The sequence below is a fragment of the Danio aesculapii genome, chromosome 2 (genome assembly GCF_903798145.1).
Source record: "Danio aesculapii chromosome 2, fDanAes4.1, whole genome shotgun sequence".
In the NCBI taxonomy this organism is placed as follows: Eukaryota; Metazoa; Chordata; class Actinopteri; order Cypriniformes; family Danionidae; genus Danio; species Danio aesculapii.
Genome location: NC_079436.1, coordinates 57,955,932 through 57,981,975, shown reverse-complemented (window position 1 = coordinate 57,981,975; position 26,044 = coordinate 57,955,932). Strand labels below are relative to the sequence as shown.

General features: G+C 37.6%; 2 protein-coding genes across 2 annotated transcripts in view; both read left to right on the top strand.

Annotated features, from left to right (window-relative positions):
• The window catches only part of LOC130214673 (cytochrome b-c1 complex subunit 10), a 6,816-nt gene extending 2,585 nt beyond the window's left edge, over positions 1-4,231 (top strand). Inside the window, exons 2-3 of the mRNA XM_056446467.1 lie at positions 2,024-2,150; positions 3,901-4,231. Coding sequence (XP_056302442.1) covers positions 2,024-2,144 — 121 coding nt within the window. The 3' untranslated portion in view covers positions 2,145-2,150; positions 3,901-4,231. The remainder of the gene's footprint in view (positions 1-2,023; positions 2,151-3,900) is intronic.
• A 3,283-nt stretch (positions 4,232-7,514) lies between these two features.
• mbd3a (methyl-CpG binding domain protein 3a) lies at positions 7,515-23,608 on the top strand. Its single transcript, XM_056446455.1, has 7 exons — positions 7,515-7,634; positions 10,949-11,105; positions 11,801-11,938; positions 13,218-13,308; positions 15,811-15,988; positions 18,912-19,093; positions 22,739-23,608. Exons 1-6 carry the CDS (start codon positions 7,621-7,623, stop codon positions 19,057-19,059), a joined length of 726 nt encoding a protein of 241 aa, XP_056302430.1. The 5' UTR covers positions 7,515-7,620; the 3' UTR covers positions 19,060-19,093; positions 22,739-23,608.
• The last annotated feature ends 2,436 nt before the right edge of the window (positions 23,609-26,044 follow it).

Genomic DNA, 26,044 nt, shown 5'->3' with positions numbered 1-26,044 from the left:
CTCAGTAAACAGCGGTGAGTTCAGTGAACTGATGACCTTCACGGCCAATCACAATCATTTCTGTCGAGTATGTGAACACAATGGCAAATCAGTGCTGTTTAAGATTGCGCTCAATTGTTATTGGGAATTTTTATTATTATTTTTTTAAAAGTTCAGTATCGATTGGTACCGAATTCGAGTATCTGCGATATATATAGTGCAGCCCTACTAATTAGTACTTTTTAAAAATAGTTTGAATGTATGACTGCTGCACTTTGACTGGTTGGCACTTTTAAATCCCGTTGTACATGCAAATAATACAATGACAATAAACCTCTATTCTATATTAACGATAATATTGACAATAATAATGATTAAAAATAACAAAAACTTGAAATTAAATTTAATTCTAGTGCCTGAAAAAGTAAATCAGTGAGATCTTTATTGCAGATCCTTGCATTAAATACACCTAAATATTCAATTCCCCTTTATTTGTATAGCGCTTATATAATGTAGATTGTGTCAAAGCAGCTTCACATAGAAGCTCATAGTAAATTGGAACAGTGTAGTTCAGTTTGTAGTGTTTAAGTTCAGTTCAGTTCAGCTCAGTTCAGTGTGGTTTAATAATCACTACTGAGAGTCCAAACACTGAAGAACAAATCCAACGATGAGGAATCAGTCTCATGTTCTCCACTCCTCCATGACCACCACAGCAGCTGCTCAGGATACGGCCTGGTCCAGGATTATGGAAACCTTGAGATCATCTCGTCGCTGGTCCTGGATCCGTGACATCAGTGGCGCTGCATAGTCTCTGAGGGCCTCGGGATGAGTATCCCCAGGTAGAAATGGAGAATAAAGAGAATAATTAGCGTAGCTGCTGTTCATAGTGTATATCAACGAGATGAAGAAACCTGTGTGGAGCACATTCATGTATCACACCGCTAAGTGATGCACTGAGTGTATGCTTTACTGAACAGATAGGTCTTTAATCTAGTTTTGAATTGGGAGAGTGTGTCTGAGCCTCGGACGTTATCAGGAAGGCTATTCCAGAGTTTAGGAGCCATAAATGAGAAGGCTCGACCTCCTTTACTCGACTTTGCTATTCTAGGTACTACTAGAAGCCCTGAGTTTTGAGACCTTAAAGAGCGAGTTGGATTGTAGCGAGACAGAAGATTGGTTAGATAAACAGGAGCTAGATTATTTAAAGCTTTATATGTAAGAAGCAATATTTTAAATTCAATACGAAACTTAACAGGCAGCCAGTGTAAGGAGGATAAAATTGGGGTGATGTGATCAAATTTTCTAGACCTGGTAAGAACTCTGGCAGCTGCATTTTGTACTAGCTGAAGTTTATTAATAGAGGATGCTGGGCAGCCAGCAAACAGTGCATTACAGTAGTCCAGCCTAGAAGTCATAAAAGCATGGACTAGCTTTTCTGCATCTGAGATGGATAGCATACTTCGTAACTTAGCGATATTTCTCAGATGAAAGAAAGCAGTTTTTGTGACATGGGATATATGATTTTCAAAAGTTAAATTACTGTCTAATATGACACCCAGATCTTTTATAGTAGAGCTAACGCTAACTTTGTATCCCCCTAATTGCAGGTTGAGTTGTGTACAGGCTTTAACAGCACACTGTCTGTCCCTTCTCATATCCAATTATATATCTTAATAAGAGTTTATTAAAGTTTTGAGTTTTATAATGAAAGTAGTTTTAATGCAGTGCAATTTAGTGCTGATTAAGGCATTCAAGTTTATTTATTTAGCACTTTTTACAATAATTTATGTTTAGGCATGATTAAAGCATGATAAACATTCAGCAAAAGCTGTCTGTGAGGCTTGAGAAACTCAATCCACCACTGAGGAACACAGAAAGTAATGGTTCTGGAAATAAAATCTTACATTTACTTTATAAAAATCAGATTTTGCACAAAAAGAAATGTGAAGATTGTGTTAAGAGACTTATTAACCATCATAAAACTATTAGAGGGACACCAGTGAATGAACTACAGATGTATAAACTCCTCTGTCTGCTTTTCCAGGGTCCCCAATCTTGTTTTCTGGGGGGGAACAGGAGGTGTAGTTTTTGTCCACTTCACCGACTGGCGGCTCATCCTGGACTACGTTCCCTACATTAACGGAAAATTCAAGAAAGATGATTAGAAGAAGGTTTGCCCTTTTCATCTCTCATTAAACTGTCTTAGCAGTGTCGGCCTGTAGGGTTTAGGGGCCCTAGGCAAGATAAAAACCTGTAAAAACAGTAGGAAAGCAAGTGTACACATTTTTATTAACGGTAACATATTTAACTTATGATACCTATGTAAAAATATTTACTCGTATTTAAACAAATAAGTTTGCAAAGTACTACTAAATGATGTATTAGGCATAATTATTATTATTATGACAACATGTATTGTTACAATTATACATTATTATTATTATTACAGCAGAACATTACTTTGAGCTTGCTTTTTTTGAGCTCGGCTCCGGAAAGATGCCATCTGGACACCATTTCATTTCAAATTAAAATTTGATTAATATTGATTACAAATAGCAGCGACACTTGTGATATTATATTACTGAAGACTTATTTGGTTTATATCGAACGTGAGCAGTTTGGAGTGATGCGTGGAATCTGCGTAGGAATACGTTACGTCATTCTAGTTCACCCAGTAGCTGATTGCATGCGGTGTTATGCACAATAGAGTGTGGTGCTGCTGGGTACACTTCTAATATTTTCTGCTTTCATTACTGTTGTTGTGTATTTATTATCGTTTTCAGCTATTTGACATGTATGAGTTATACAGAGCTATTCTTTTAATTCTCACCGTCGTTGTGAATTGTATCACATTCAATGGGGTTTGTCCATTGCGCATTGTTCATGATTTCAACACACACGCTTGTCCTCACGCTTATGTTCACAATAAATATTCGAGAGCAGCTTTTGTGGAGCCCTAGGCAACCTCCTAGATTGCCAGTAGGACGGGCCGGCTCTGGTCTTTAATAACTGGTGTATCATGCTCATTTTGCCCGATAACGTTAATCTAGAGCAGTGTTTCCCAACCCTGTTTCTGGAGGCACACCAACAGTACATATTTTGGATGTCTCCTTTATCTGACTCATTCAGTTCAGGTTCTGGAGTCTCTTCTAATGTCCTGATGAGTTGATTCTGGTGTGTTTGATTAAGGAAGAGGTTGAAAACCTGTACTGTTGGTGTGCCTTCAGGAACAGGGTTGGGAAACACTGATCTAGAGTACCTATAGCAGTGTTTCCCATTCCTGTTCCTGGAGGCACACCAACAGTACATATTTTGGATGTCTCCCTTATCTGACCCATTCATTTCAGGTGTTGGAGTCTCTTCTGATGTTCTGCTGAGTTGATTCAGGTGTGTTTGATTAGGGAGAGGTGGAAAATCTGTACTGTTGGTGTGCCTTCAGGAACAGGGTTGGGAAACACTGACCTATAGAGTAGACAAGGCATGATAACTTGTAAAACTTTCTGTTACACCATTCCTGCGGTTTCTACTTGTTGGTCAGACCCTGTGATAGTTATTTAACACTTATTGAGCTGTCTGTTAGTAATGAAAGATGTCTGACTTCAGTTATTCTCTCAAACGTATAATAATATTTTAGTTTTAAACTATACTGCGATAGGATTGGGCTTTAGATGCCATCTTGTGGTCAGACATGGTCATTTATTTGTGAACACTTTTATTTTCTAGCTGTTTAATGGACATGAGTTTTAGACTCGTTATCGCTGTGATTGAGTGCACTTCATAATGTTCACTATGGTTTCAGACACCACTACAAATGGCTGCTCCCTGCAGGCGTCATTTTTAACCCTTAAGTCAGCAGGATGTGATGTGACTTTATTTTGTTGATTGGTTTTGTTGATGTTTTTCCCTTGTGTCGTCCTGCAGGTCAGCATCATGTAATGGCCTGAAGACGGTGCCCAAAACATCTGAATCAGACCCTTCTGTTGCCAACGAACAGTGTGAGATTTATTTCAGGAGCTTTGGATGGATTTGTCCTGGTGATTCTTCAGTGTGGATTCCAACAATCAACATGAACTGATGGAAAAGCAGGAGGTTTTTATTCGACAGCATCACTGTTTGATTCCTCTGAACCCTCCTGGTCATTCGTTCTCTCGTTATTCATAACCTCTTCATGGACCTGAGCTCTGTTGGATCATTCTGTTGTGTTTTCTGTCTTCTGCTCATAATAGTGCTTTAATAAAGTACATTAATTTGATCACCTGATCGATTTATGCATATGCATGAGTTATATTAAATGCATTTTTCATTCACTGATTACTATTTTCACGGTGGCTCAGTGGTTAGCACTGTGACCTCACAGCAAGGTCGCTGAATTGAGTCCCAGCTAGGTCAGTTGGCGTTTCTGTGTGGAGTTTGCATGCTCTGCCTGTGCTGGTGTGGGTTTCCTCCAGGTGCTCCGGTTTCCCCTACAGTCCAAACACATACACTATAAGGGAGTTGATGAACTAAAATGGCCGTAGTGTATGAAAGTGTGTGTGTATGGGTGTTTCCCAGTACTGGGTTGCAGCTGAAATGGCACGCCCTGCGTAAAATATGTGCTGGAATAGTTGGTGGTTCATTCCGCTGTGGTGACCCCTTATAAATAAGGGACAAAGTCAAAGGAGAATGAGTAAATGAAAGATTCAGGAGCACAAAACTCTTAAGCTTAAGTAGCCAAAAATACACAGTATGAGTCGAGATTACAGTACAGGATATACAGTACATTTACACATTCAGTAAATGCTCCCTAAAGACATTTTGAACATTTCCATAAATATTTTCAACTTTAGAGATGATTTTCCTCAGTCTTTTAATTTGTCTGCACTTCCTCTTGATTCCAGACTTCTCATGAACACAACTTGTCCTAACACACCATGGGAAGATCATTCATGACTATTATGGCCCGTTTCCACTGAGTGGTACGGTACGGTTCGGTTTGGTTTGGTACGCTTTTATAGCCGTTTCCACTGTCAAAAAGCGTACCGAACCGAACCGTACCGTACCACTTTTTCGGCACCCTTTCGAAAGGGTACCAAAGACGAGAAAGGGTACCAAAAGGCGGAGCTAGACGCGCAGCTGAACGCTATTGGTTTACAGAGATACTTCATTCGCTTATGCAACAAGCCAGAATGAAAACAAAAAAACCGCCATGTTTGAAATACACAGCGAGATATTTTAGCGGAATTATAAATACATATAATAACGAGCCATGGTCGATCTGGGCTCAAACAAACCTTGTCGTCTTCTTGATGGACAGCCACAAAGCCAAGAAGAAGAGCAGATTTACCCTGTGCCGCGTAGTTTTTTTACGAGCCAGTCTGAGGCGCGAGCGGTTTCGCTTTCTTGCTAGCGCTCGCGCGCGTCTAACATTATATCTGAAATAACAAACATCTTGAGCTGATGATAATAACCTGCACTTGATTATTGATGTGCTTTTAAAACCCGATCCTGTCAGACACTGACAAACGCGAGAGTGAAGCGCGAAGAAACAAAGGAGAAGCCGGAAAAAAGGAGCACATTATTTTTTCAGCAAACATGAACAAAATGCCATGTATAACTAACTTATTATCTTCACATTTTGGACTATTATGAACTCAGATTGACGGAATTACTGTCTAACAGAGGCTACGTGTGCTGCGGAAGATTACAGACACAGATGAGAGGTTTTCACTGACTAGGCTATAATTTGTATTGTTTTGAACCTAAATACTGATGAAATGTCTGCTATATGTAGTTCTTCTGTAGTTGGTAACATATCGGAGACTGTAAGGGGCTGTATGCGTCTATATATGTTCATTTATTTAGTTATTTAATATAATTACAGACGTTACAGTAGGCTGTTTCGCACTATCATTGATCTGCAGTTATAATCAACTCATGTTCATTGAAAAATTACTAATAAACATTTCTACACAAGTATTTATGTGTGTAAAGCATCTGTTTTGTGAGAAGTGCTTCTCATATGATATGTAAGTGACCTGTACAGCTTTATTGTAGACATTTCCTCGAGCGAGAATGACATCGACTGAAACTGTCTGTCATACACCACGCCCACCAAAAGGGTACCCTTGTTAGTGGAAACGCAAGCCTGATAAAGGTGACCCGTACCAAACCGAACCAAACCGTACCGTACCGGTCAGTGGAAACGAGCCATTATATTTGATCACCCCAGTCCCTGATCTCTCTTAAAGTAAAGTATAAGGTGTTATTTCACCATCATTCTCGAGTTCACCTGCTCAGTCAATTGCATCAACATGGTAAACGATTTTGCCGTTACTATCCTGAAGTGGGACCCGAGCTATCAACCCCCTCATGCCAAGTTCAGACTGCATGGTGTTTAAAGTAGTCACGTCACAGAGGTTTTCACACTGCATGACTGTCTGGGCTAGCATTTCGTTGCTGCTTTGTTTACACTGACTGCAAGATGGATCGGCGACAGGGGGTTTCACACTGCATGACTTTACTATTGTAATAATCGTCAACAACTTTGACCAACGACGAGATGATCCCAAGGTTTCATTATCCTGGACCAGGCCGTATCCTGAGCAGCTACTGTGGTGGTCATGGAAGAGTGGAGAACATGAGACTGATTCCTGTGACGCTCCAGAGACAGACGAGTCTTCGCTCAGGCCAGCTTCCAGCCTCCACCACTGAGACTGCAGCTCTGCACAAGACGTTTGGCCAGCGGAGAAATTAAAATGGTCGTGCCCAACTGAGCCTGGTTTCTCTCAAGGTTTTTTTTTCTTCACTTTCGCCAAATAGTGAAGCTTTCCCCTCTCCGCTGTCGCCACTGGCTTGCATTGGTTCAGGATCTGTAGAGCTGCGCATCGTTGGATTTGCTCTTCAGTGTTTGGACTCTCAGTAGTGATTATTAAACCACACTGAACTGAGCTCAACTGAACTGAACTTAAACACTACAAACTGAACTACACTGTTCCTATTTACTGTGACCTTTTATGTGAAGCTGCTTTGACACAATCTACATTGTATAAGCGCTATACAAATAAAGGGGAATTGAATTGAACTTTGTCCAAACTATGTCGTACAGCCAAACACACGTGGTATATCTTGTGTTATGAACTACATAACAAGAACGAAGCATTTAACAGGGTAGGAAATGTACATATTGTTTTTGACCTGGTTGTGGTATTGCTCAGATGACATGTCAGACACTGTGCTCCTGCCAAATTTACACCTGTTTTTCCACTGTGGTGACCTCTAATTAATAAAGGGACTGAGCCGAAAAGAAAACGAATGATTGAATTTATGTGCTAATACTAACATTACCTTAATACAATGAGTCGATTTTGTCTGAAGTGTAATATTTGATTCAGCGAGTCACCATCGCTATACTTTATCATTCAGCATTTAACCTATTGGAACAAATCAGATTCACATTTGTTCGCTTTATCTTTTAATATGCAACAATATGAAGCATAAATGTTTTTTTTCCTGACTCTGCAGGTGAGTGAACTGCGAGTCGACTCGGTTGACTCGGAGACTCGTGAGTCAGAGTTCGTGAGGTGTGCTGGATAGAGAGCAGCGCGCGGCCGCTCTTAACCCCAAATATCCACCGATTCTCCTTCCAGAGACTCCGGGAAAATCATGGAGAGGAAAAGGTGGGAGTGCTCGGCTCTCCCGAATGGTTGGAAAATGGAAGAAGTGACCAGAAAGTCGGGCTTGTCCGCGGGGAAAAGTGATGTCTATTATTTTAGGTACTGCAGCGGGATTAGCCTGAGCACAGAGAGCCGAGCCAAAAACTGCCTTTTTATTACTTAACTATCACTAGTTCGACCTCATTTGGCTAACGGAGTTCATTAGTAGGTTATTATTGCAGAATATTGCTGTTTTATTGTGCTTTTGTTGAACTGGTTGTGTTTTGGAGTGTCTTGTGAGTGAGTTAGCGTTGATCGCTAATCCGTGCTAGCTGCCATGCTAGCCAACTCATTGTTTTTGTTTGGTTGTGTCTGTTGGTTTAGTTTCCCTGTTGTTTTGTGCTAGTTTACACTGAATTAATGCTTCATTATAGTGTGACTATAGTGGAGTTTGCGCAGTTGTAATGATAAAGAGTAGTTAGTTTAGTGTAGACATACAGGAGTTGCAGAAGTTTGGGATTTGTTAATATTCTCCGCATTATCAGTAGCGGGACGTGCTGAAATATTGAAAATTAAGTGTGTTTAATGTAGATATTAAATTAGCATATACACGTGAATGTAATTATCTTTTACACGACGTCTGATACTGTATTGTGGCACAGTTTTGTGTACAGCTCTTGACAAAATTGAGACCACTTGCTAATGATAATACAAGTTTTATTTTCTAAATTTCTGACTTTCCTTATGTCTGTCCATCCATCCATCTGTCGCTCCATCATTCCATATCTATCTATCTATCTATCTATCTATCTATCTATCTATCTATCTATCTATCTATCTATCTATCTGTCTATCTATCTCTATCTATCTATCTATCTATCTATCTATCTATCTATCTATCTATCTATCTATCTATCTATCTATATACTGTATCTATCTCTATCTATCTATAAACTGTCTCTATCTATCTATCTATCTATCTATCTATCTATCTATCTATCTGTCTATCTGTCTATCTATCAGTCTATCTATCTATCTATCTATCTATCTATCTATAAACTGTTTATCTATCTATCTATCTATCTATCTATCTATATACTGTATCTATCTCTATCTATCTATAAACTGTCTCTATCTCTATCTATCTATAAACTGTATCTATCTATCTATCTATCTATCATTCCATCCATCCATCCATCCATCTGTCGCTCCATCCATCCATATGTCTATAAATCTATCTATCTATCTATCTGTCTGTAAACTGTTTTATCTATCTACCTATCTATCTATCTATCTATCTATCTATCTATCTATCTATCTATCTATCTATCTATCTATCTATCTATCTATCTATCTATCTATCTGTATCCATCATTCCATCCATCTGTCTGTCGTTCCACCTATCCATCTCTGTCTGTCTGTCTAATTTTCAGAAAAATGATAATTGCTCATAAAATGTTTATAGTCAACATAATCTCAATCTTCAGAAAGGTTAAGAAATGTATATTTGCTGAAATAACTCCTGCTGTTTTCAAACATGAATGAAAACATTTATTGTATAATTGTCATTTTCTGCAATAAAACAAAACTAAAGCTATAAACGACAGTTTGACAACATGTTTTTTAATGAAATATGGTCAGACCTTTAAAAAGTACAAATATTAAAAGTTAGTCTCAATCCCATATACCTAGTAAATCCAGACATTATTTTAGATTAATAATATATTTATTGCATTTCAGTTTTGTAAAATTCTATATTTTTTATTGGTGTAAATTAGTGCTGTCAGAAGATTAATCACATCCAAAATAAAAGCTTGTATATACATAGTAAATATGTGTACTGTATATTAGGGCTGCACGATATTAGAAAAATCTGACATAGTGATATTTAGTTTTTCTGCAATATATTATTACTATATGAATAGATTTTCACATTTAGATTGTTTAGGGTGGTTTTGTAAGGGTGGGACTCCTGAATAAAATAATCAACAAATTACAAGCAAGAATAATTACAATAGAGCAACAGTAAAGGTAAAATAAATAGTACTTTTAAATAAATAGTAGTTTTTCATATGAATTGTAAAGTAACTCTGTAGTCTTTATTGTAATAATTCAGTCAAATTATTCTTCATTAAAGTTACAAATGTACATTTCTTTTTTAGCCTGAATGATTGAAACGCTCTTGAAATGCCTTTAAAACATGCAAATGATCAACTTTTACTCTGTTATGGTTACACTTTGCACATTGTTTTGATTAAAGTTTTTATGAACAGTATACAAATGACATTTACTTAGAATGTTTACAGTCACAAAAAAGAGAAACAAATAGATAGAAAATAATAATTGATAGACATGATAATACTAAATAACAGTGACAGCTTAAAACAAATGTAAAATAAATAAATAAATAAATTAATTAAAAATAAAATAAAAAGGGGGGGATAAATAAATAAACTCCAATATAAAGGCAATAGCTACGACAAAGACAAAGCCGATGACAGCCTTTCAAAGATCAAGTAAATGTGTTTCAATTATGCCCAGGTCTGTTGGAAAAAGTCTGATTTCAACTGCAAATCTGCAGTCATTTTCTCAAATATATATATCTGTTTCAACCTCTGTGTCCATTCTGTGATAGTAGGTTGGCGGGTCTTCATCCAGTTCACTGTAATTATCTTCCTAGCTGTTATTATTGCTGATCAATTATAATCCCAGCTTAACACTGCATATCCTGTGATGTGACTGTTGCGGACACACACATTGCAATATTGATTCTGAAGCTATATATACACACACACACACACACACACGTACATGTAAGTGATATATATATATGTATGTAACTCTTTTGGTTTTGTATTTTATAATTGTATTTATATATACACAATATTTAAGCCTTGACTACACATTATGTAAATACAAATTGTTTAATAATACATTTATATTTTGGTATTCGTGTAAATTAGTGCTGTCAGAAAATAATAATATATTATAATATATAGATATGTACACACACATATACATGTATATGTTTGAAATTTTATTTTTTACACATTAAATATTTATAATTAATACGAATCGTATTTAATATTTCTAAAAATATTATATATTTTTTGTTTGTATACAGTGAATACAGTGTAAATATACATATATATGTAAAAACAAACCTTTATTTTGGATGCTATTAATGTTTTGACAGCACTAGTGTAAATGCATCTCGAATGTTTTGCAGCAGAATTATTAGTAAACATGTATGTTGTGTTGTGTTTGACAGGCTTCAGTGTTTTCAGTGCCATTAGGGTAAATAGGGAATACATCTTGAACTTTCTTTTCCTTTTTAGTCCAACAGGGAAGAAGTTTCGGAGTAAACCTCAGCTGGTGCGATACCTGGGGAAGTCCATGGATCTGAGCTCGTTTGACTTCCGCACAGGGAAGATGCTGATGAGCAAACTCAACAAGAACAGGCAGAGGATTCGCTCCGATCACAGCCAGAACAAGGTCAGTTCATTACACACAGACTTGCCATGAAAAAAAGAAGTATTTCACACACTTATATTATATATAAATAGTTTGTTGTTAACACTCACTTGAGTAAAATCAAACAATATATCAATACATTTAAATCTCAGTATGTGACCTTAAATGACATACAATTTACATACATATTGCTAGGTGTATTAACTATACATAGCGCTCAAATTTTGTGCAATTATAAAAAGAAAAATAGCATAACAATCAAAAGAAAACTATAATTAATAAAAAAATAATAAAAAAATATTTACATTTAGGGTGAAAGCGTGTGTCCTAATATAATCCCTTCCAGAATAATTTCAAATGACCACCTTCATTATACATATTGCACAGAATACATTGTGAATATATATATATATATATATATATATATATATATATATAAATAAATAAATACTCAACTTTGTAGGGCTGCGACCTTCTGGCAGAACTGGCTTTGACACCTGTGTTCTATTAGTTTACAGCAACAAAATCAGGTCTTCTATCTGAAATATATTCGACCCGTTTCCTCCATGTTCCCAAGAATATATTCTCCTTTAAGCTGACTGCAGAAGTGAATTATTTTTTTCCGTTGTATAAATCTTTTAAGGTTGGGAGAGACTGGTAATATTAGATCTGTTTGGTTTTTTTTTTAAATAGGAAATGTGTGTTTTTCTCTGCAGGGTAAACCAGATCTGAACACATCTCTGCCAGTTCGACAGACGGCGTCCATCTTTAAACAGCCCGTCACTAAAGTCACCAATCACCCCAGTAATAAAGTCAAGACGGACCCTCAGAAGGCTGTTGAGCAGCCCAGACAGGTGAATCTTGATCTATATCTCACACCCATGTCTGCTGTATCGCTTGATGGAAGAGTTGATCGACAAATAACAGAAGATTTTATCATCATGTATTCACCCTTCACCCCTCTCTTTCATAACATTTAGCACATTTCCAGAAATCATGGTGAAAATGCATGAGAGAACATTAAAGGGTTAAATCATTTATCCTCCCTCGAGCGGTTAAAAACCTGTTACAGTTTCTTTCTTCTGTTGAACACAAAATAAGATATTTTGAAGAATGTTGGAAACCGGAACCAATGACCTCTGTAGTATTTGCTTCTCCTACTATCGAAGTCAGTGGTTGCAGATTTCCAACATTCTCAGATTTAATCATATTAGTCCACAAATAATGACCTTTTTACTGAGCTTACTTTATAGCTTCAGTCAAGTGTTTAAAAGAAGTCCTTCTGTGAGATGTAGGTCTTAAACACAATAAAGCACACAACATACTTTATAAGAGCATTCTAATAAGCCATGACACAGGCATTACATACAGTGGGGAAAATAAGTGTTCAACATGTCAGCATTTTTCTCAGAAAACATATTTGTAAAGGTGCAGTTGACATAAAATGTTCACCAGATGTTGATAACAACCAAATAAATCCATATATGCAAAGAAAACCAGTCTAATTAGTTTACAAATGAAGTTATGTGTAATAAAATGAAACAACGCAGGAAGAAAAATATTGAGCACATGAAGAAAGGGAGGTGTATTCCGGCAGTGAAAGCCCAGACAGCAGGTGAAATCTCTCAGTAGTTCTTCAGCAAGCCTCTGCCCTTCCTCTGCTGCTTCAGTTCTACATCCACATTAGCGGTAGGATGAAGATGAAACCAGGCTGGACATTTTAGCAAGACAATGATCCAAAACAGCCAAGGAGACTCTCAGATGCTTTCAGAGAAAGAAAATCAAGCTGTAGAATGGCCCAGCCAATCACCTGATCCGAATCCAATAGAAAATACAAAATAAAGCTCAGATTTGATAGAAGAGACCCACAGAACCATCAAGATTTTGACACTCTGTTGAAGTCTGTGAGAAACTCACACCTGAGCAATGCATGAGGCTTCGCTCTCCATATGAGAGACGTCTTTAAGCTGCCAGCATTAAAAAAGCCTTTTATATTAAGTAAGCCCAAAAGAGACATTTACTCTTAATATCATGTGCAAGACAATCGCATCGTTTGCTAAATCACAGATGGGATTATTACTCTGGAGGGTTTGTTTGCAGTATGATGACGTCTTTGACTGGTTTTCTTCACAGTTGTTCTGGGAGAAGAAGCTGAGTGGACTCAATGCGTTTGATATCGCGGAGGAGCTGGTCAAGACCATGGATCTGCCCAAAGGACTGCAAGGTGAACATCTCTCATGCACACCAGACCCAAATCTAGATTCATTTAGAAGCTTTGTATTAGTTATGTATTATTTGTGCACCAGTTTCACACCGCAAGCACAAGCAGGGCGTGAGCAGAGGAGAGCAGAAGCAGCGTGCAGGCGTTTGCCTTTCACACCAACTGCGTCTGCAGCGCACAGTTCATCAGCAGCTGCTGCACAGATCAATCTATCTCTGTCTATTATATTTATTACTATTTATTACTATTTATTTTACAAATGATATAGATCATAAAGAGCTGTCAGCTTCTCACGCTCTGAGGAGTGTCATTCAGGTCTGTTCAGGTGCACTCCATCAGAAGACAATCACCTGTGATATCATATCATTTGGTTTTTGATTGTCAGGATGATGTAGGTCTATTGTTGGTATAATATTTATACAATATAGTTATAATGATATTTATACATAATCAAACTAGTGTGCAGCTTAAGCAAAGCTAATTGTTTTAAATTTGGTTTTGTAGTTCGGGCCTAAATAAATATTTGTTGCTGATTTTAATTGTTTAAGTTCATTTGATTGACTGTAAATAAGTCAGTGGATATTATTGATGCATTTATTGGGTAAAATGTCAACTTTTTACTGTCATTCAATGTGTTTTAGTCATTATCAATGCACTGTAATTGAGCGTGAGCAGGGGGGCAAAAATAGACCCAGCACTGACACTATCGCGGCACTGCTGCTTCAGCAACGCTCACACCTCGTGCTGACTTGCTGCTTCTGTGTGCAGTATAAAAGCTCAGATCTTTTAACAAGGTGCCGAAAAAACATGCATTGCAACCGCTCTGCTCACACTTGCGGTGTGAAACAGGCTTGACTCTGGAACACAGCTCCTGGAACAAATGTATTAACATTAAAGTCCACATGAACCGGAAACTGCTAATGTTTTTTTTTCATATTGTGATGCAACTCCTAGAGAAACAGAATATTAAATGAGAAAACAGTAGGCATGGCTTGTTTTTTCTACTGCGAGCTGATTGGATGTAGTAAAGTGGGCGTTTCTTATTTTCTTAATTTATGTTCTCATTTGTTTGTTGTTTTTAATTGTGTATTTGTTATTGAAACGTTTGTGCCATGAAAATAGCCTTTGGTGCTTTATTTATTCATGTTTTGATGCTGTATCAGAAGCATTGGCTGTATCTATAGCAAAACCAGTTCTTAATATACAATATATAACATGCAATCACATCGGTTTCTTTTATGTAGTGTGTAACACAGCTGTAAGTGAAGTGAAATATCCAGCTAAGGCTTAAATCTGAAAGTGCGGCGTGTTTACAACTATTGATTCATCTATAAAAGAGTCTACTCAGAGTGGTTCAAATGAATCGTTGGGGAAATGAATCTTTAGCTGTGTTGGCGTTACGTTGATACAGAACTCAAGCCCCGCCCATTTGTTGCGCGTGCAGACCTGGGAAACAGACGCCCAAAACCACTGTAGAAAGAAGACAAACACTGAAGCAGATCCTGGTTGAATCATGTCGTGAAGACGCGGTGCTCTGAAGTGTGAGGGAAAGGTAGTGTTATTACGGCCGTTTGTTAAAGGAAGGATCAGAAAAGACTATTGATGTATGGGACTTTGTCAGAGTTTGACTGGAACTTTATCAGTACACAGTTCATGGATCAGTTTCTTCCTCCATTTCACAAGTGTAAGTAACTTAAGTGTGATTTAAAATGATTGCCGCCTCGTTTTCTCTAGCTTGCAAATTATGTATTTAATTGTGTTTTGTTACTTGTAACCGCTCTACGTGGCTTGTACTGTATCTGGTTAACTCTATATACTAGTATTGTGTCTAAAACCACGTTGAAAACGTGACGCATGCCACTTTGTTTACAGATTTTCAAACGGAGTTTGTGAGCTCGCAATCCTGCTGAAGTTTTAAAATAGTTCAGCTTTTGCCACTGTGAGGATTAATACTGAATGTGTGTCATGGTTAAGAGTAGAGCAATATACTGGTGTTAAACTGCATTGCTTTAATGCACTTCTGCATTGGGCTCACAAATACTCTCTGCACTCTGACTACTTCAACAATGTTGATAAGCTGTGTTGGGCAATTCTCTCTGCCTCGCACTGAACACAGTCAGCCAATCACAACAGACTGGGTCATCGGACCAATCATTACAAATTAGATTCGCGCTAGACAGAGGTTTGGGAACAAATGAATCGCTGAACGAATCACATGGGAGTGGTTGGGATCGTTAGGTAAAAATAAATGCATATTATATGAAAGACAACCAAAGTGTTTTTTGACCTTGCATGCGTATCAGCCTGTTGTTGGAGACCCCCAAAACCAAAATATCACCCCTTTTAATGCATAATAGGGGCTGGCTCTTTAATGAACATTCATTGTACAAAAAACATACAAATTACAAGGACACAGAAAAGAGTCATGCAGTCTTTTAGTACATGGCATTCAATATAAAAACACATCATGTCGATTCATTATAGTGCTGTTGTCCTCTTGTGCAGGTGTGGGTCCGGGTTACTCAGATAAGACTCTTCTTTCGGCTCTGGCCAGCGCTCTGCACACCAGCTCGGCCCCCATCACGGGTCAGCTGTCGGCCGCTGTGGAGAAAAACCCTGGAGTTTGGCTGAACACCACACAGCCGCTCTGTAAATCCTTCATGGTGACCGATGAAGACATCAGGTACACACACACACACAGGCCCATAATCAATAAATCAATGACTGAGGGATAAAGTACATCAGGAGGTTGTTATCGCAGAATATTACACTGCTGTCTGGAATAGGGCTGCACGATATTGGAATTTGACATTGAGCAATTCCAGCGTGATGGATGTGACGTTTGGAGTGAAAACTCAGCATACATTCACAGAGAGAAGAGTATATGTTAATATTATATTGAAACATTGGTTTATATTTGCCGAAACAGCTAAGCACAGAGTTATGGGATCAGGAAAATATTAATCTGTAAACATTTCTGATATTTTAAATGAGGCAAATAAACATGCGTTATGGATGTGATCAATAAAGTTTGAGAGTTTACACTATACAGCATACTTTGTAGAAATTCTGTGAATTAAACTGCACAACCCAAAAGAAACCATGCTAATCAAAGAGTCGGCTAACTATAGAACAAACATGACAGATTTTATTTTTGTATTTATGAGGGAAAAGCTTCATTATGTATGTGACAGATGTGAAATTCATGTGACTTCAGTAAATCAAATGTTAGGGATTGGTTGAGAAGATGATAAATAAAGCAGAATGTTCTCCTACCTGTCCCCATATGTTTTTTTTCTTTTGCTAAATTTCCCCACATATTTTACTGCAAGGATTTCTGAAATAGGCATTGGCTGCTTCCTCTTTAATGCTTCTTATGTGCCCTTGAACTGACATGTCATAAGATACAGCTTTGTGAATGTTTTATTTCATGTGTATAGATTAATGTGTTTTTAATAATCGTAACGTTATTCTACTCAAAGCAGCGATCACAGTCTTTTTGTTAGATCAATTCCATGATATCAATTTGCCTAGCCTAATAATTTAATTAGAAAGAGGCATAATTACACATAATTACATGATTTACTTAAGATGTTAAAACATGTTTGTTAAAGGGATTTGATAAAAACAGCATGTTAAAACTAAACAGAATAAAGTGTGAAGGCTTAAAGTTGATAGCCAATGCATAAAGTAACATATTGCTAAAGTGTATTTAATCGATATGGTACTTTTTATATGATTTGTATGTTAATTATGAAATGTAAACCAACTTTCGCAGCATTAAAGGTAGGCTAATGTTAAGAGAAAGCCAATATACATACAGATCCTCCCTCATCAGAGAACTGGTAGAAAGTAGACAACAAAAAAACACATGTGACTGGAAACACACTCTAGGTGTGACTGGGAATGTCTAATTTGTCCACTGTGATCGGATTAATATTAGCAGGTGTAAACAACTTGCACATGCGTGCGCTCTCGCTCTCTCCACCTGTCAACCTGTCACAGCGGATTCAGTGGAGGGACTAGAAAATCTAACATGTCAAAACTGACAAAAATTTGGACAGATTGTGCTGCAAAGAGCAAAACTATTTTAAACTTATGCCTATCTTGGCAAATGACCATGGAGTAAGTGGGATAATCAATGGCTTGCCGTGCATTAAAGGATTTCAATGCACTTCGCGAAGGTGACCACACTCCACTGCTCATTGTGTGGTCCTTCGCCTCCACGTCGTGTATTAAAATCCTTTAACGCACGGCAAGTCGCTGATTATCTCTTATTTATGTATGTATGTATGTATGTATGTATGTGTGTATATATATATATATATATATATATATATATATATATATATATATATATATATATATATATATATATATATATATATATATATATATATATATATATATATATATATATATATATATGATAAAACTGGTTCCCTCTATAAAATTCCCATAGGATTTTCCCATAGTCTTTTGGAAGATTGCAAATAATAAGCTCTGTGTTCAAACACTGTTCATTACACTTACACGTTTTGTCCAACTGGATAAATCCCATCATGGACACAGAACAACATTCAATAGTCTTTGTTTTGTCACGGAGTACAGCAGCAAGCAGCCCATACAGTCAAATATGCTATAGATTATAAGTAGGAGTGTAAACACTGCAGTTATGACAGAGTTAAATGTGTTCAGATGAAGAAAAAACCTGACGTAAAATCAATTGATCACGTAAAAATGACAGTAAACGTGTGTATTTCCTACACATTTATTCACACGTTTGCATTACTGAGAGCAGGAAAGAGACAGGCTGCACTGGTGAGCAGTATCCCCATAATATCATTTAAATACAATAAAGGATCAACAAATTAATCTGCCTTGACAGTCTGTACACGTGAAGGCATTATCTACACACAATATGAATTCCCAATTAGAAAAATACTATAAAATACCATTGATGAAAATACTTCAATAACAAACAAATCCAACTTCCCAATGCAAGCGAGCTGCGTTCCAGACCAGTTCAGCTCAATGACATATAATGTCTCCGACACCGCCTGTAGTCCCATTTAGCAACTTGATAGCAACCGTCTTATTAAAGAACCGTAATCGATTTAAAAACTCAAGAGTGAGATGTAACTGATGTGTTTTACGTCGTAGAATAAAACGCAAAAGTGTCTTGAGTTTGTGTTAGCCACGTACCTTATTTAAGTGATTTAACTGAAATCCCATTGAAAATACCCATTGACTTTGGGACGAGGGAACCGGAACTGCTAAAATGCTAACTCACATCTGCGTTTTTGCATACAATTTGACATCATAGTTCCTCCACTCTATTTTTTGTAAGGGAGTGGAATATAAATATCTTTATGTAATTTATTATTTGCATGTAATAATCAAACTACAGTCGTAAACACAATAGAGCAAATATAAAAGTGAATTCAATATTCTGCTTCTCCGCCCCACAATACTGTAGACTTTGCATACGTGTGTTATTTGATATCGATATTTTCGCAGTTTGACTTCTGAAAGGTTTAGTGCGTGTTTTTTTGCAGCATGAGATCATGGCGGATGTTTACGTGTGCTTCTGGACTCTCTCACAGGAAGCAGGAAGATCTGGTGTTTAACGTGAGGAAGAGGCTGGAGGAAGCTTTGATGGCAGACATGCTGGCACACATCGAGGAAGCAGCCGGAGACGACAAAAAACCTCTGAGCGAAGACTCCGCTGAGGAGGAGATGGACACCGTATAGCTGGAACAGACACACACAGCCGATCAGATGAGAGGTAGCTTACAACATTTAAGACCTGCCAAAGATCCTATCTGTTTTTAGTAGGTCCTGATACAGACAACCATGAAATTCAGGCATTAGTAACCAAACACCAACCTTATTCCTGATAGAGCCTTAAAAATGTATAGACATGTGCAAAAATATAATAAACAAATAATAAGTCAGAATTATTATTATTATTTTTATATATATTTTTAAAGTGTTTCCCAAATAATGTTGAACAGATTCAGGAATTCTTCACAGTATTTCCTGTAATATTTTTTCTTCTGGAGAAAGTCTTGTTTAATTTCGGCTACAAATATTAATATTATAATTAGGCATGTGCCGGTATCACATTTTCATGCTGCGATTAATTGATTGAGCTTTTATCACGGTATATGGTATTATCACGATATTGTAATTTTACTAGAGAAACAGGTAAAAAAACACAAAAAACTTCAGTTTCGTCAACTTAGTAACTTTAATAACTTTTTAATTAACTAAAATACTTCAAACATTTAAATACAAATAAATATAAATAAAACAATACACAATATAAAAGTAAACTTGAGCAATTATATCAAAGTGAATGTGCAAAGGGAAACCGTCTTCGATCAGCAATCCCTCTGCATTTTTTTGGAACCCAAAATATTTCCAAACCTCTGACTTTTTTTTTGAAGGGGGATAAATTGTCGGCAGCGTTCCTCCTTCCGCCATGCTTCTTCTTCGTGTGAGGATTAGAGAGCGGTGGCCCGCACTGCGTGCACACAGTGCTTCTACATGCGGGGATTGTTTACATCAGAGTGCGCATCAGTTCTGCACAGCATATACGCAGTGTTTCTTCAAGCGGTTAATGGAAAATAAGCTGAAGGGGATAAATTGTCGGCAGCGTTCCTCCTTCCGCCATGCTTCTTTTTCGTGTGAGGATTATAGTGCGGTGGCAGAGGCGGCGCGCACTGCGTGCACACAATGCTTCTACATGTGGGGATTGTTTACATCAGAGTGCGCATCAGTTCTGCGCAGCATATACGCAGTGTTTCTTCAAGCGGTTGATGGAAAATAAGCTAAGGCGCGTTCTAAAAATATAAATTCGGATCTATTATTTTTCACTGTATTTTGAAGTGCCCGCGATAACAATATCGTGCATATTCATTACCGTGATTTATCGCTTTACCGAATACCGGCACAAGCCTAATTATAAAGCTATTTTAAGGTCAATATTATTAGCCCCCTTAAGCATTATTTGTTTTGGATTGTCAACAGAACAAACCACTGTTATACAATGACTTGCCTAATTGCCCTAATTAACCTAGCTTAGCCTTTAACCCTCTACCGCATGGTGTTGCCATATGGCAACATGATATCTATCGTCATTTCCCTGCCACTGTTTCTTTAAGACCAGCGTTCTAATTGTTTTGTTGGAAAGAGAGACCGTAATTTAGCCAATGATGTGCTTTGGTTAAGTCACATGATGTGCTTTGGTTAAGTCACATGATGTGCTTTGGTTAAGTCACATGATGTGCAGTGTTTTTCTGTGGCGCAAAGTTGCTGAATGCAGATGAAAAGTCAATAAAAACAAAAGATCAGCTCATGTCAGATCCACAAAAATATTTGAGGCATCACGCACCTCTAGTGAGTTATGATGACATTCACAACTCAAAGTTCTTATCAAATCAGTTTTCTGTAAATTGATCAAACGTATGTGTTACCAGATAGCAACACTGTCCAATAGTGGAATGTGCAATATTGCAATGGGTTAGCTAGCTAGCAAGGTCATCTGAATTTTTTTTAAGTTATAACTATAATAACATGAATGCTAGTAATATAATGCTGATTTGATGCTGTTCGATTCGAGGATTTGCCCGACGAGTCCTCTAGAGTTTGTTTTTAATATTAACCTTGCGAAGACTGAACTTACGAGGAAAGGATGCAAGACTGAACTTTGTTTAGGCTACTTAATATTGAGGGAAAAGCCCCAATCAGATGCAGCCCTGCCTCTGTTTTCAGATGTCTCCATTTTCCCCCATCCACACTGACATGGAGCAGCAGCGTTTTAAAATGAAAAAGGCCTCTTCAGCGTTTTCAGAAAGCTCAGTTTTTGGCACTCAAACTCCGTCGTAGCGTGGATGGATGGCATAACCGTAGCCAAACTAACGCGTTTTAAAACTAAAACATATTAGCGTAAACGGGGCCTTGGGGTGAGGACCACCATGTTCTATGGACAGTGAAAGAAGAAAAGGACAGAACTGGCTCTTCCTGCGGATGATAGTGAGGTTGAGATGGGTTTTAGTGACCATGATGCAGATTGGACATTTGATAAGAGCAGTGATGGAGACAGTTCAAGTGAGTTAGCTCAGAGGCAGGTAAGACAGGCGTAGTATAGTATATAATCATAGACTGTAAAAGATATGGACGTAGTATCCGTGACGTCACCCATAGGTTTCTGAAGTGTGCAAACGTAGCTACGAGTAGGTATGGCCAATCATCGCCATTTTGTTCGCGCGTCGTCACACTAACCTGGGGTTACCAAAAAAGGGCAAAAAGGCGGAGCTACAGATGCCTGCTAGCATTTTGCTTAGACGGGCTTTTCTTTGTGAGAAGCGCTTAATACTTCATTACCTGCGACTCGTTTGTGTTCTGACCACATGTACTTGGCTGTACACTATATCAATAAAGTGTTTAGTCTTTTAAAAACACTGCTGGAACACACTGAGCCACTAAACATTGTTCTTATGACGTTTTTCTACAGGAGGAAAACGCAAATTACTTCCAAACACTTCAAATATAGTCTGTGTTAGAAAATGCAAGACAATTGATGAACTCCAGGTATAAAACTGTATGACAAAACTGTATGAAACCGGAGCACCCGGAGGAAAATCACACCAGCACATGCAAACTCCACACAGAAATGCCAACTTATCCAGCCGGGGCTCGAACCAGCGACCTTGCTGTGAGGCGATCGTGCTACCCACTGCGCCACTGCGATGCCCCTGTGCTGTCATCATGGCAAAGATAAAACAAATCAGTTATTAGAAATTAGTTATTGTCTGTGCCAATAGCCTAGTGGTTAAGTGCGCCAACATATAGCACCATGGTGTTCACGTCGACCTGAGTTTGATTCCTGGCTTGAGGTCCTTTGCCGACCTTTTGCCTCTCTCTGTTCCCAACTATTTCCTGTCAATTCTCTGCACTATTCTATTTATCAAAGGTTAAAAACCCCTAAAAAAGTTAGAGCCTTAAAAGTTGTGATTAGTGCGTCGACATATAGCACTGAGGTGTTCACGGCGACCCGAGTTCGATTCCAGGCTCGAGGTCCTTTGCCGACCTCTTCACTATCCCTACTCCCTATACTTTCCTGTCTCTAAAATCTCTAAAAAATAAGGTAAAAACCCCTAAAAAATCTATGAGTTATTAAAATTATTATGTTAGGAAATGTTTAAAAAAATCATCTCTCTGTTAAACAGAAACTGGGAAAAAAATATACACATGGGGGCAAATAAATCAGACTTCAACTGTATAAGGTTTATATCTTCTATTTTATAAATTGTCACTGTTTTGAAGCACGCTAGCTTACAGATATCCTTAAAACTGACATCTTAAAGTTATTTTATCTCCACAGCTTCTTTAATGTAACTCTAACACGGTTAATCTTTGTTTTCAGGCTGAACGATGGCAATAAGAACAACCCAGACGACCCAAATGAACCCAAAGACGCAGTCAGACATGACCTCTGACCCCTATGCAGAAAACAAACCATCTCCAGCTCAACTGTGAAAGATTTACTTCACACATTTCACACTTTTCTAAAGCTCCACACACTGCTTTCCTCACATAAGCTTGTTTTAGCAGCGTTTGCTCTATTTAGGTATGTGTTCGTGACTGAGAACGTCATCATGTGTGTCCTATAGACTGAGATTTAGATCATCATGAACAGCATAAGCTAATTGTCCAATCATGATATCATTTATTACACACACAAAATGCCACGATATTATAACTAAAACCTCGCAGATGGTGTTGTTTTGAGGTAGCTGGTACAAATATGGTGCTCAATTTTCTTGTTTCTTTATATTTTAGCTTTTGTTATGATGCTAATGACGCTAACGGATGATGTTACTAGCGTAGAGTGACATAAGCTCTTACATCGGTGCTTGTAGAGTTGTTTTTGTTCCCTTCTATATACACAAATCTGTCATTTTCTAGCTTTTATAATATTCCTCCAGTTATCTTTTGTAATGAGATGGGATTAGCCGGTTTGTTTATATAGGAAATGTCATGCTTTTGACATGATGGCGTATGAGTTATTAATGCGGACGGTTTTGATTTTATTGACTTATTCTTCACACAACTGATGATTAATTTAATATATGCTTTACACACACACACCCTGATGTTTTTTCTTCACATGTGACTGCACTGTGTGGTCATATCTGAGGTGAGGTGTTTTTATATTTTGCCCTATTTTGTCCAAAACTTTGATGAAGAAAAATAATTTGTAAACTTGGAAAATAAACCTCTTTAAAAATGTAAATTAATGCATGTTTTCTCTTTAAAACAGAACATCACTCACATTATTACTTAATCTTTTTATTAGCATTTAAAGGGGTGGTCCAGAGTGTAATTGTAGGCTTTGTTGTGTTTATAAGATGCAAAGCAATGTGTGCTCATGCTTCACCTGTAGCAAATCAGGTTATTTCTCCATATATCTTACTTTGGTTATATACAGCTACTCCGTTAACATGATCATGACTGTCATATTTCCTAGTTCCTCTTAAAAGCCCGCCCTCAAGAGGCTCTGATTGGTCCGCTAACATAATGTGCTGTGATTCACGGATCAACTCCACGTCACCAGGAAAAGCGTCACTTCTCTACAAGCATGCGCTGTGCCTCTATGTAAATAGTCAGTGTAGCTGTATCAGTTTGAGCCGGAATCAGACAGAAAATGAAGAGCACACAGCTGAACCTCACGCCTGCTCTCTAAAATAAACTCATATGTGTAAGTAATATGAAACGTTCACATATCTTTAATAAGTTCATTATTTGAGATGTAGAACGCAGGGAAAGCGTCCGCATGGAGAGATACTGCAGCGCTGGTGAAGATTGTGTGTGTTTACAGCAGTTTGACTGATAAATGTGAATTTGTAGCTGAATTGCTAGCAGTGCCAAACACAGGGTGTCTGCGAGGTCTTAAAGTATTAAAAGTTGATGAATCAATTATGAGAAAATAAAGGCTCCTAAAAGGTATTAAAAAGTCTTAATCCCGTTTTTACGAGGTCTTAAATTTACTTTAAGTGTTGTCCAAGTTTTTGTTCAAGTGCTTGACTCCAAAAAAAAGCATAAATATATTTATTTTCCTCGATTGGTTTGGGCCGGGTGCGTCCAGCCAAGCTCCTCTGTCCAGGTGATATCAAGTAACGTTAATTTTCAACACAATCTCACGACAATTCGTAACTTTTTGCTTTAGTGGCTAATTCGTATGAATTCGTACAATCTAATTCGTACATTTTAGTATGATTTGCTCATCCCCCAATGACGGTTGGGTTTAGGGGTGGGGTTAGGTGCCACGCCTCCTTTTTAAAATCGTACAATTTCGTACGACTGAACTCGTTTGAATTAGCCACTAAACTGACAAAACGTAAAATACTTAAGTTTTCTCGTGAGATCAGGCTGTAATTTCCAACAAACGTGAGAAGGTGATGTGACGCTCTCCACATGTACCGAAACCATAGAGCAGGGCTATTCAATAGGTGGCCCGCGAGGCAATTTGTTTCGGCCCTCCAAATAGTGTGACCAAGATATCAAAAATAAATTTAGCTCAGTCGAAAAACGGCCGCTATTCACCTTATTCTCCGCGTACGAGTGGGCGCAGCCATTTGAATCATTTTGGCTCGAAACTTCCGATCTCAATCACTTCCATTCATTTCTAGACGTTAAAAACAGCTCGTTTTGCTGCTTTGTGTTGAAAACTGATATTTTCCTATTATATTATTCTACTTTGTCTGTATTGTAATGCAAACACTTGTTTGTAGAGTAAGTAGTTTGACCGTTTTCTGCCGTTTATTATTACTAGTCATTTCTCCCATAGGCAACTGAATCGGAAGATCTAAAACAATCGCAAAAACAAGCGCACTTCCGCATTGAAGAATAAGGTCAATAGTTATGAAGTGACTTGCGTCTGTTCAATACAGCACCAGCTGCAGTTGAAGGCTGCGCAGAACGTGAGTCACCTGACATTAAGCGAGTGGCGCGAGCAGCCAAAAACATTTGGATACTTAATCGTAAAGGCTTCTCAACGCCGCGTTTCTGTTGCACGGAATGAAACTGCTTCAACTAAACAAAGTTATGCCACCTGTGCGCTAGATTAAAGTTCCGAGCTTATCACATATTGCGTCTTTTCCGCACGCAAGTTTGTTATTTCCAATGTTAGAATAAATGCCAGTATGCGTGCGCTTTTCAGATGCACCGAGTAAAAGTCATCTCACGCTGTAGCGGTAAGAGTTGTACGTGATTTTCAGTGCAGTGTAAACAAAAGATCTGTTAGACGAATTATTACAAATTATTAAAATGATTATGAATGTATGAACACAGATAATAATAACAGTTCATTTAAATACTTAGCTAATATAAAGCTTAAATTAACATTAGACATGATAACCGTGAAACCATGATTATTCTTCAGATTATATAATCTAAAATCTGTAATTGTTACGCAGTTTAAAACAGAACATATGATTGTGTCTGAATGTAGAAGAAGCCTACTTGAGCAATACACTGCTTATGTTGTGCTTCGTAATACAACATTTGAATATGTTTGTAAAAAAGCCACATTGTACAATGCAGTGACGTTATAGTTTCAAAATACAATATATTAACGTTTTAATGTAGAAAAAGCCAACGTGGGTGTCTTTATGAGCTCAAATACAGCACATGGGCTCTTATATGCTGTTGTGTCATCACTCATATTGCA

What these genes read in the sequence shown, in the direction of transcription:
- mbd3a (XM_056446455.1), top strand. An exon ending in CCGATCACAGCCAGAACAAG is followed by an intron (nt 11,106 to 11,800) that starts GTCAGTTCATTA and finishes TTTTCTCTGCAG; the next exon opens with GGTAAACCAGATCTGAACAC. An exon ending in CTGTTGAGCAGCCCAGACAG is followed by an intron (nt 11,939 to 13,217) that starts GTGAATCTTGAT and finishes TTTTCTTCACAG; the next exon opens with TTGTTCTGGGAGAAGAAGCT.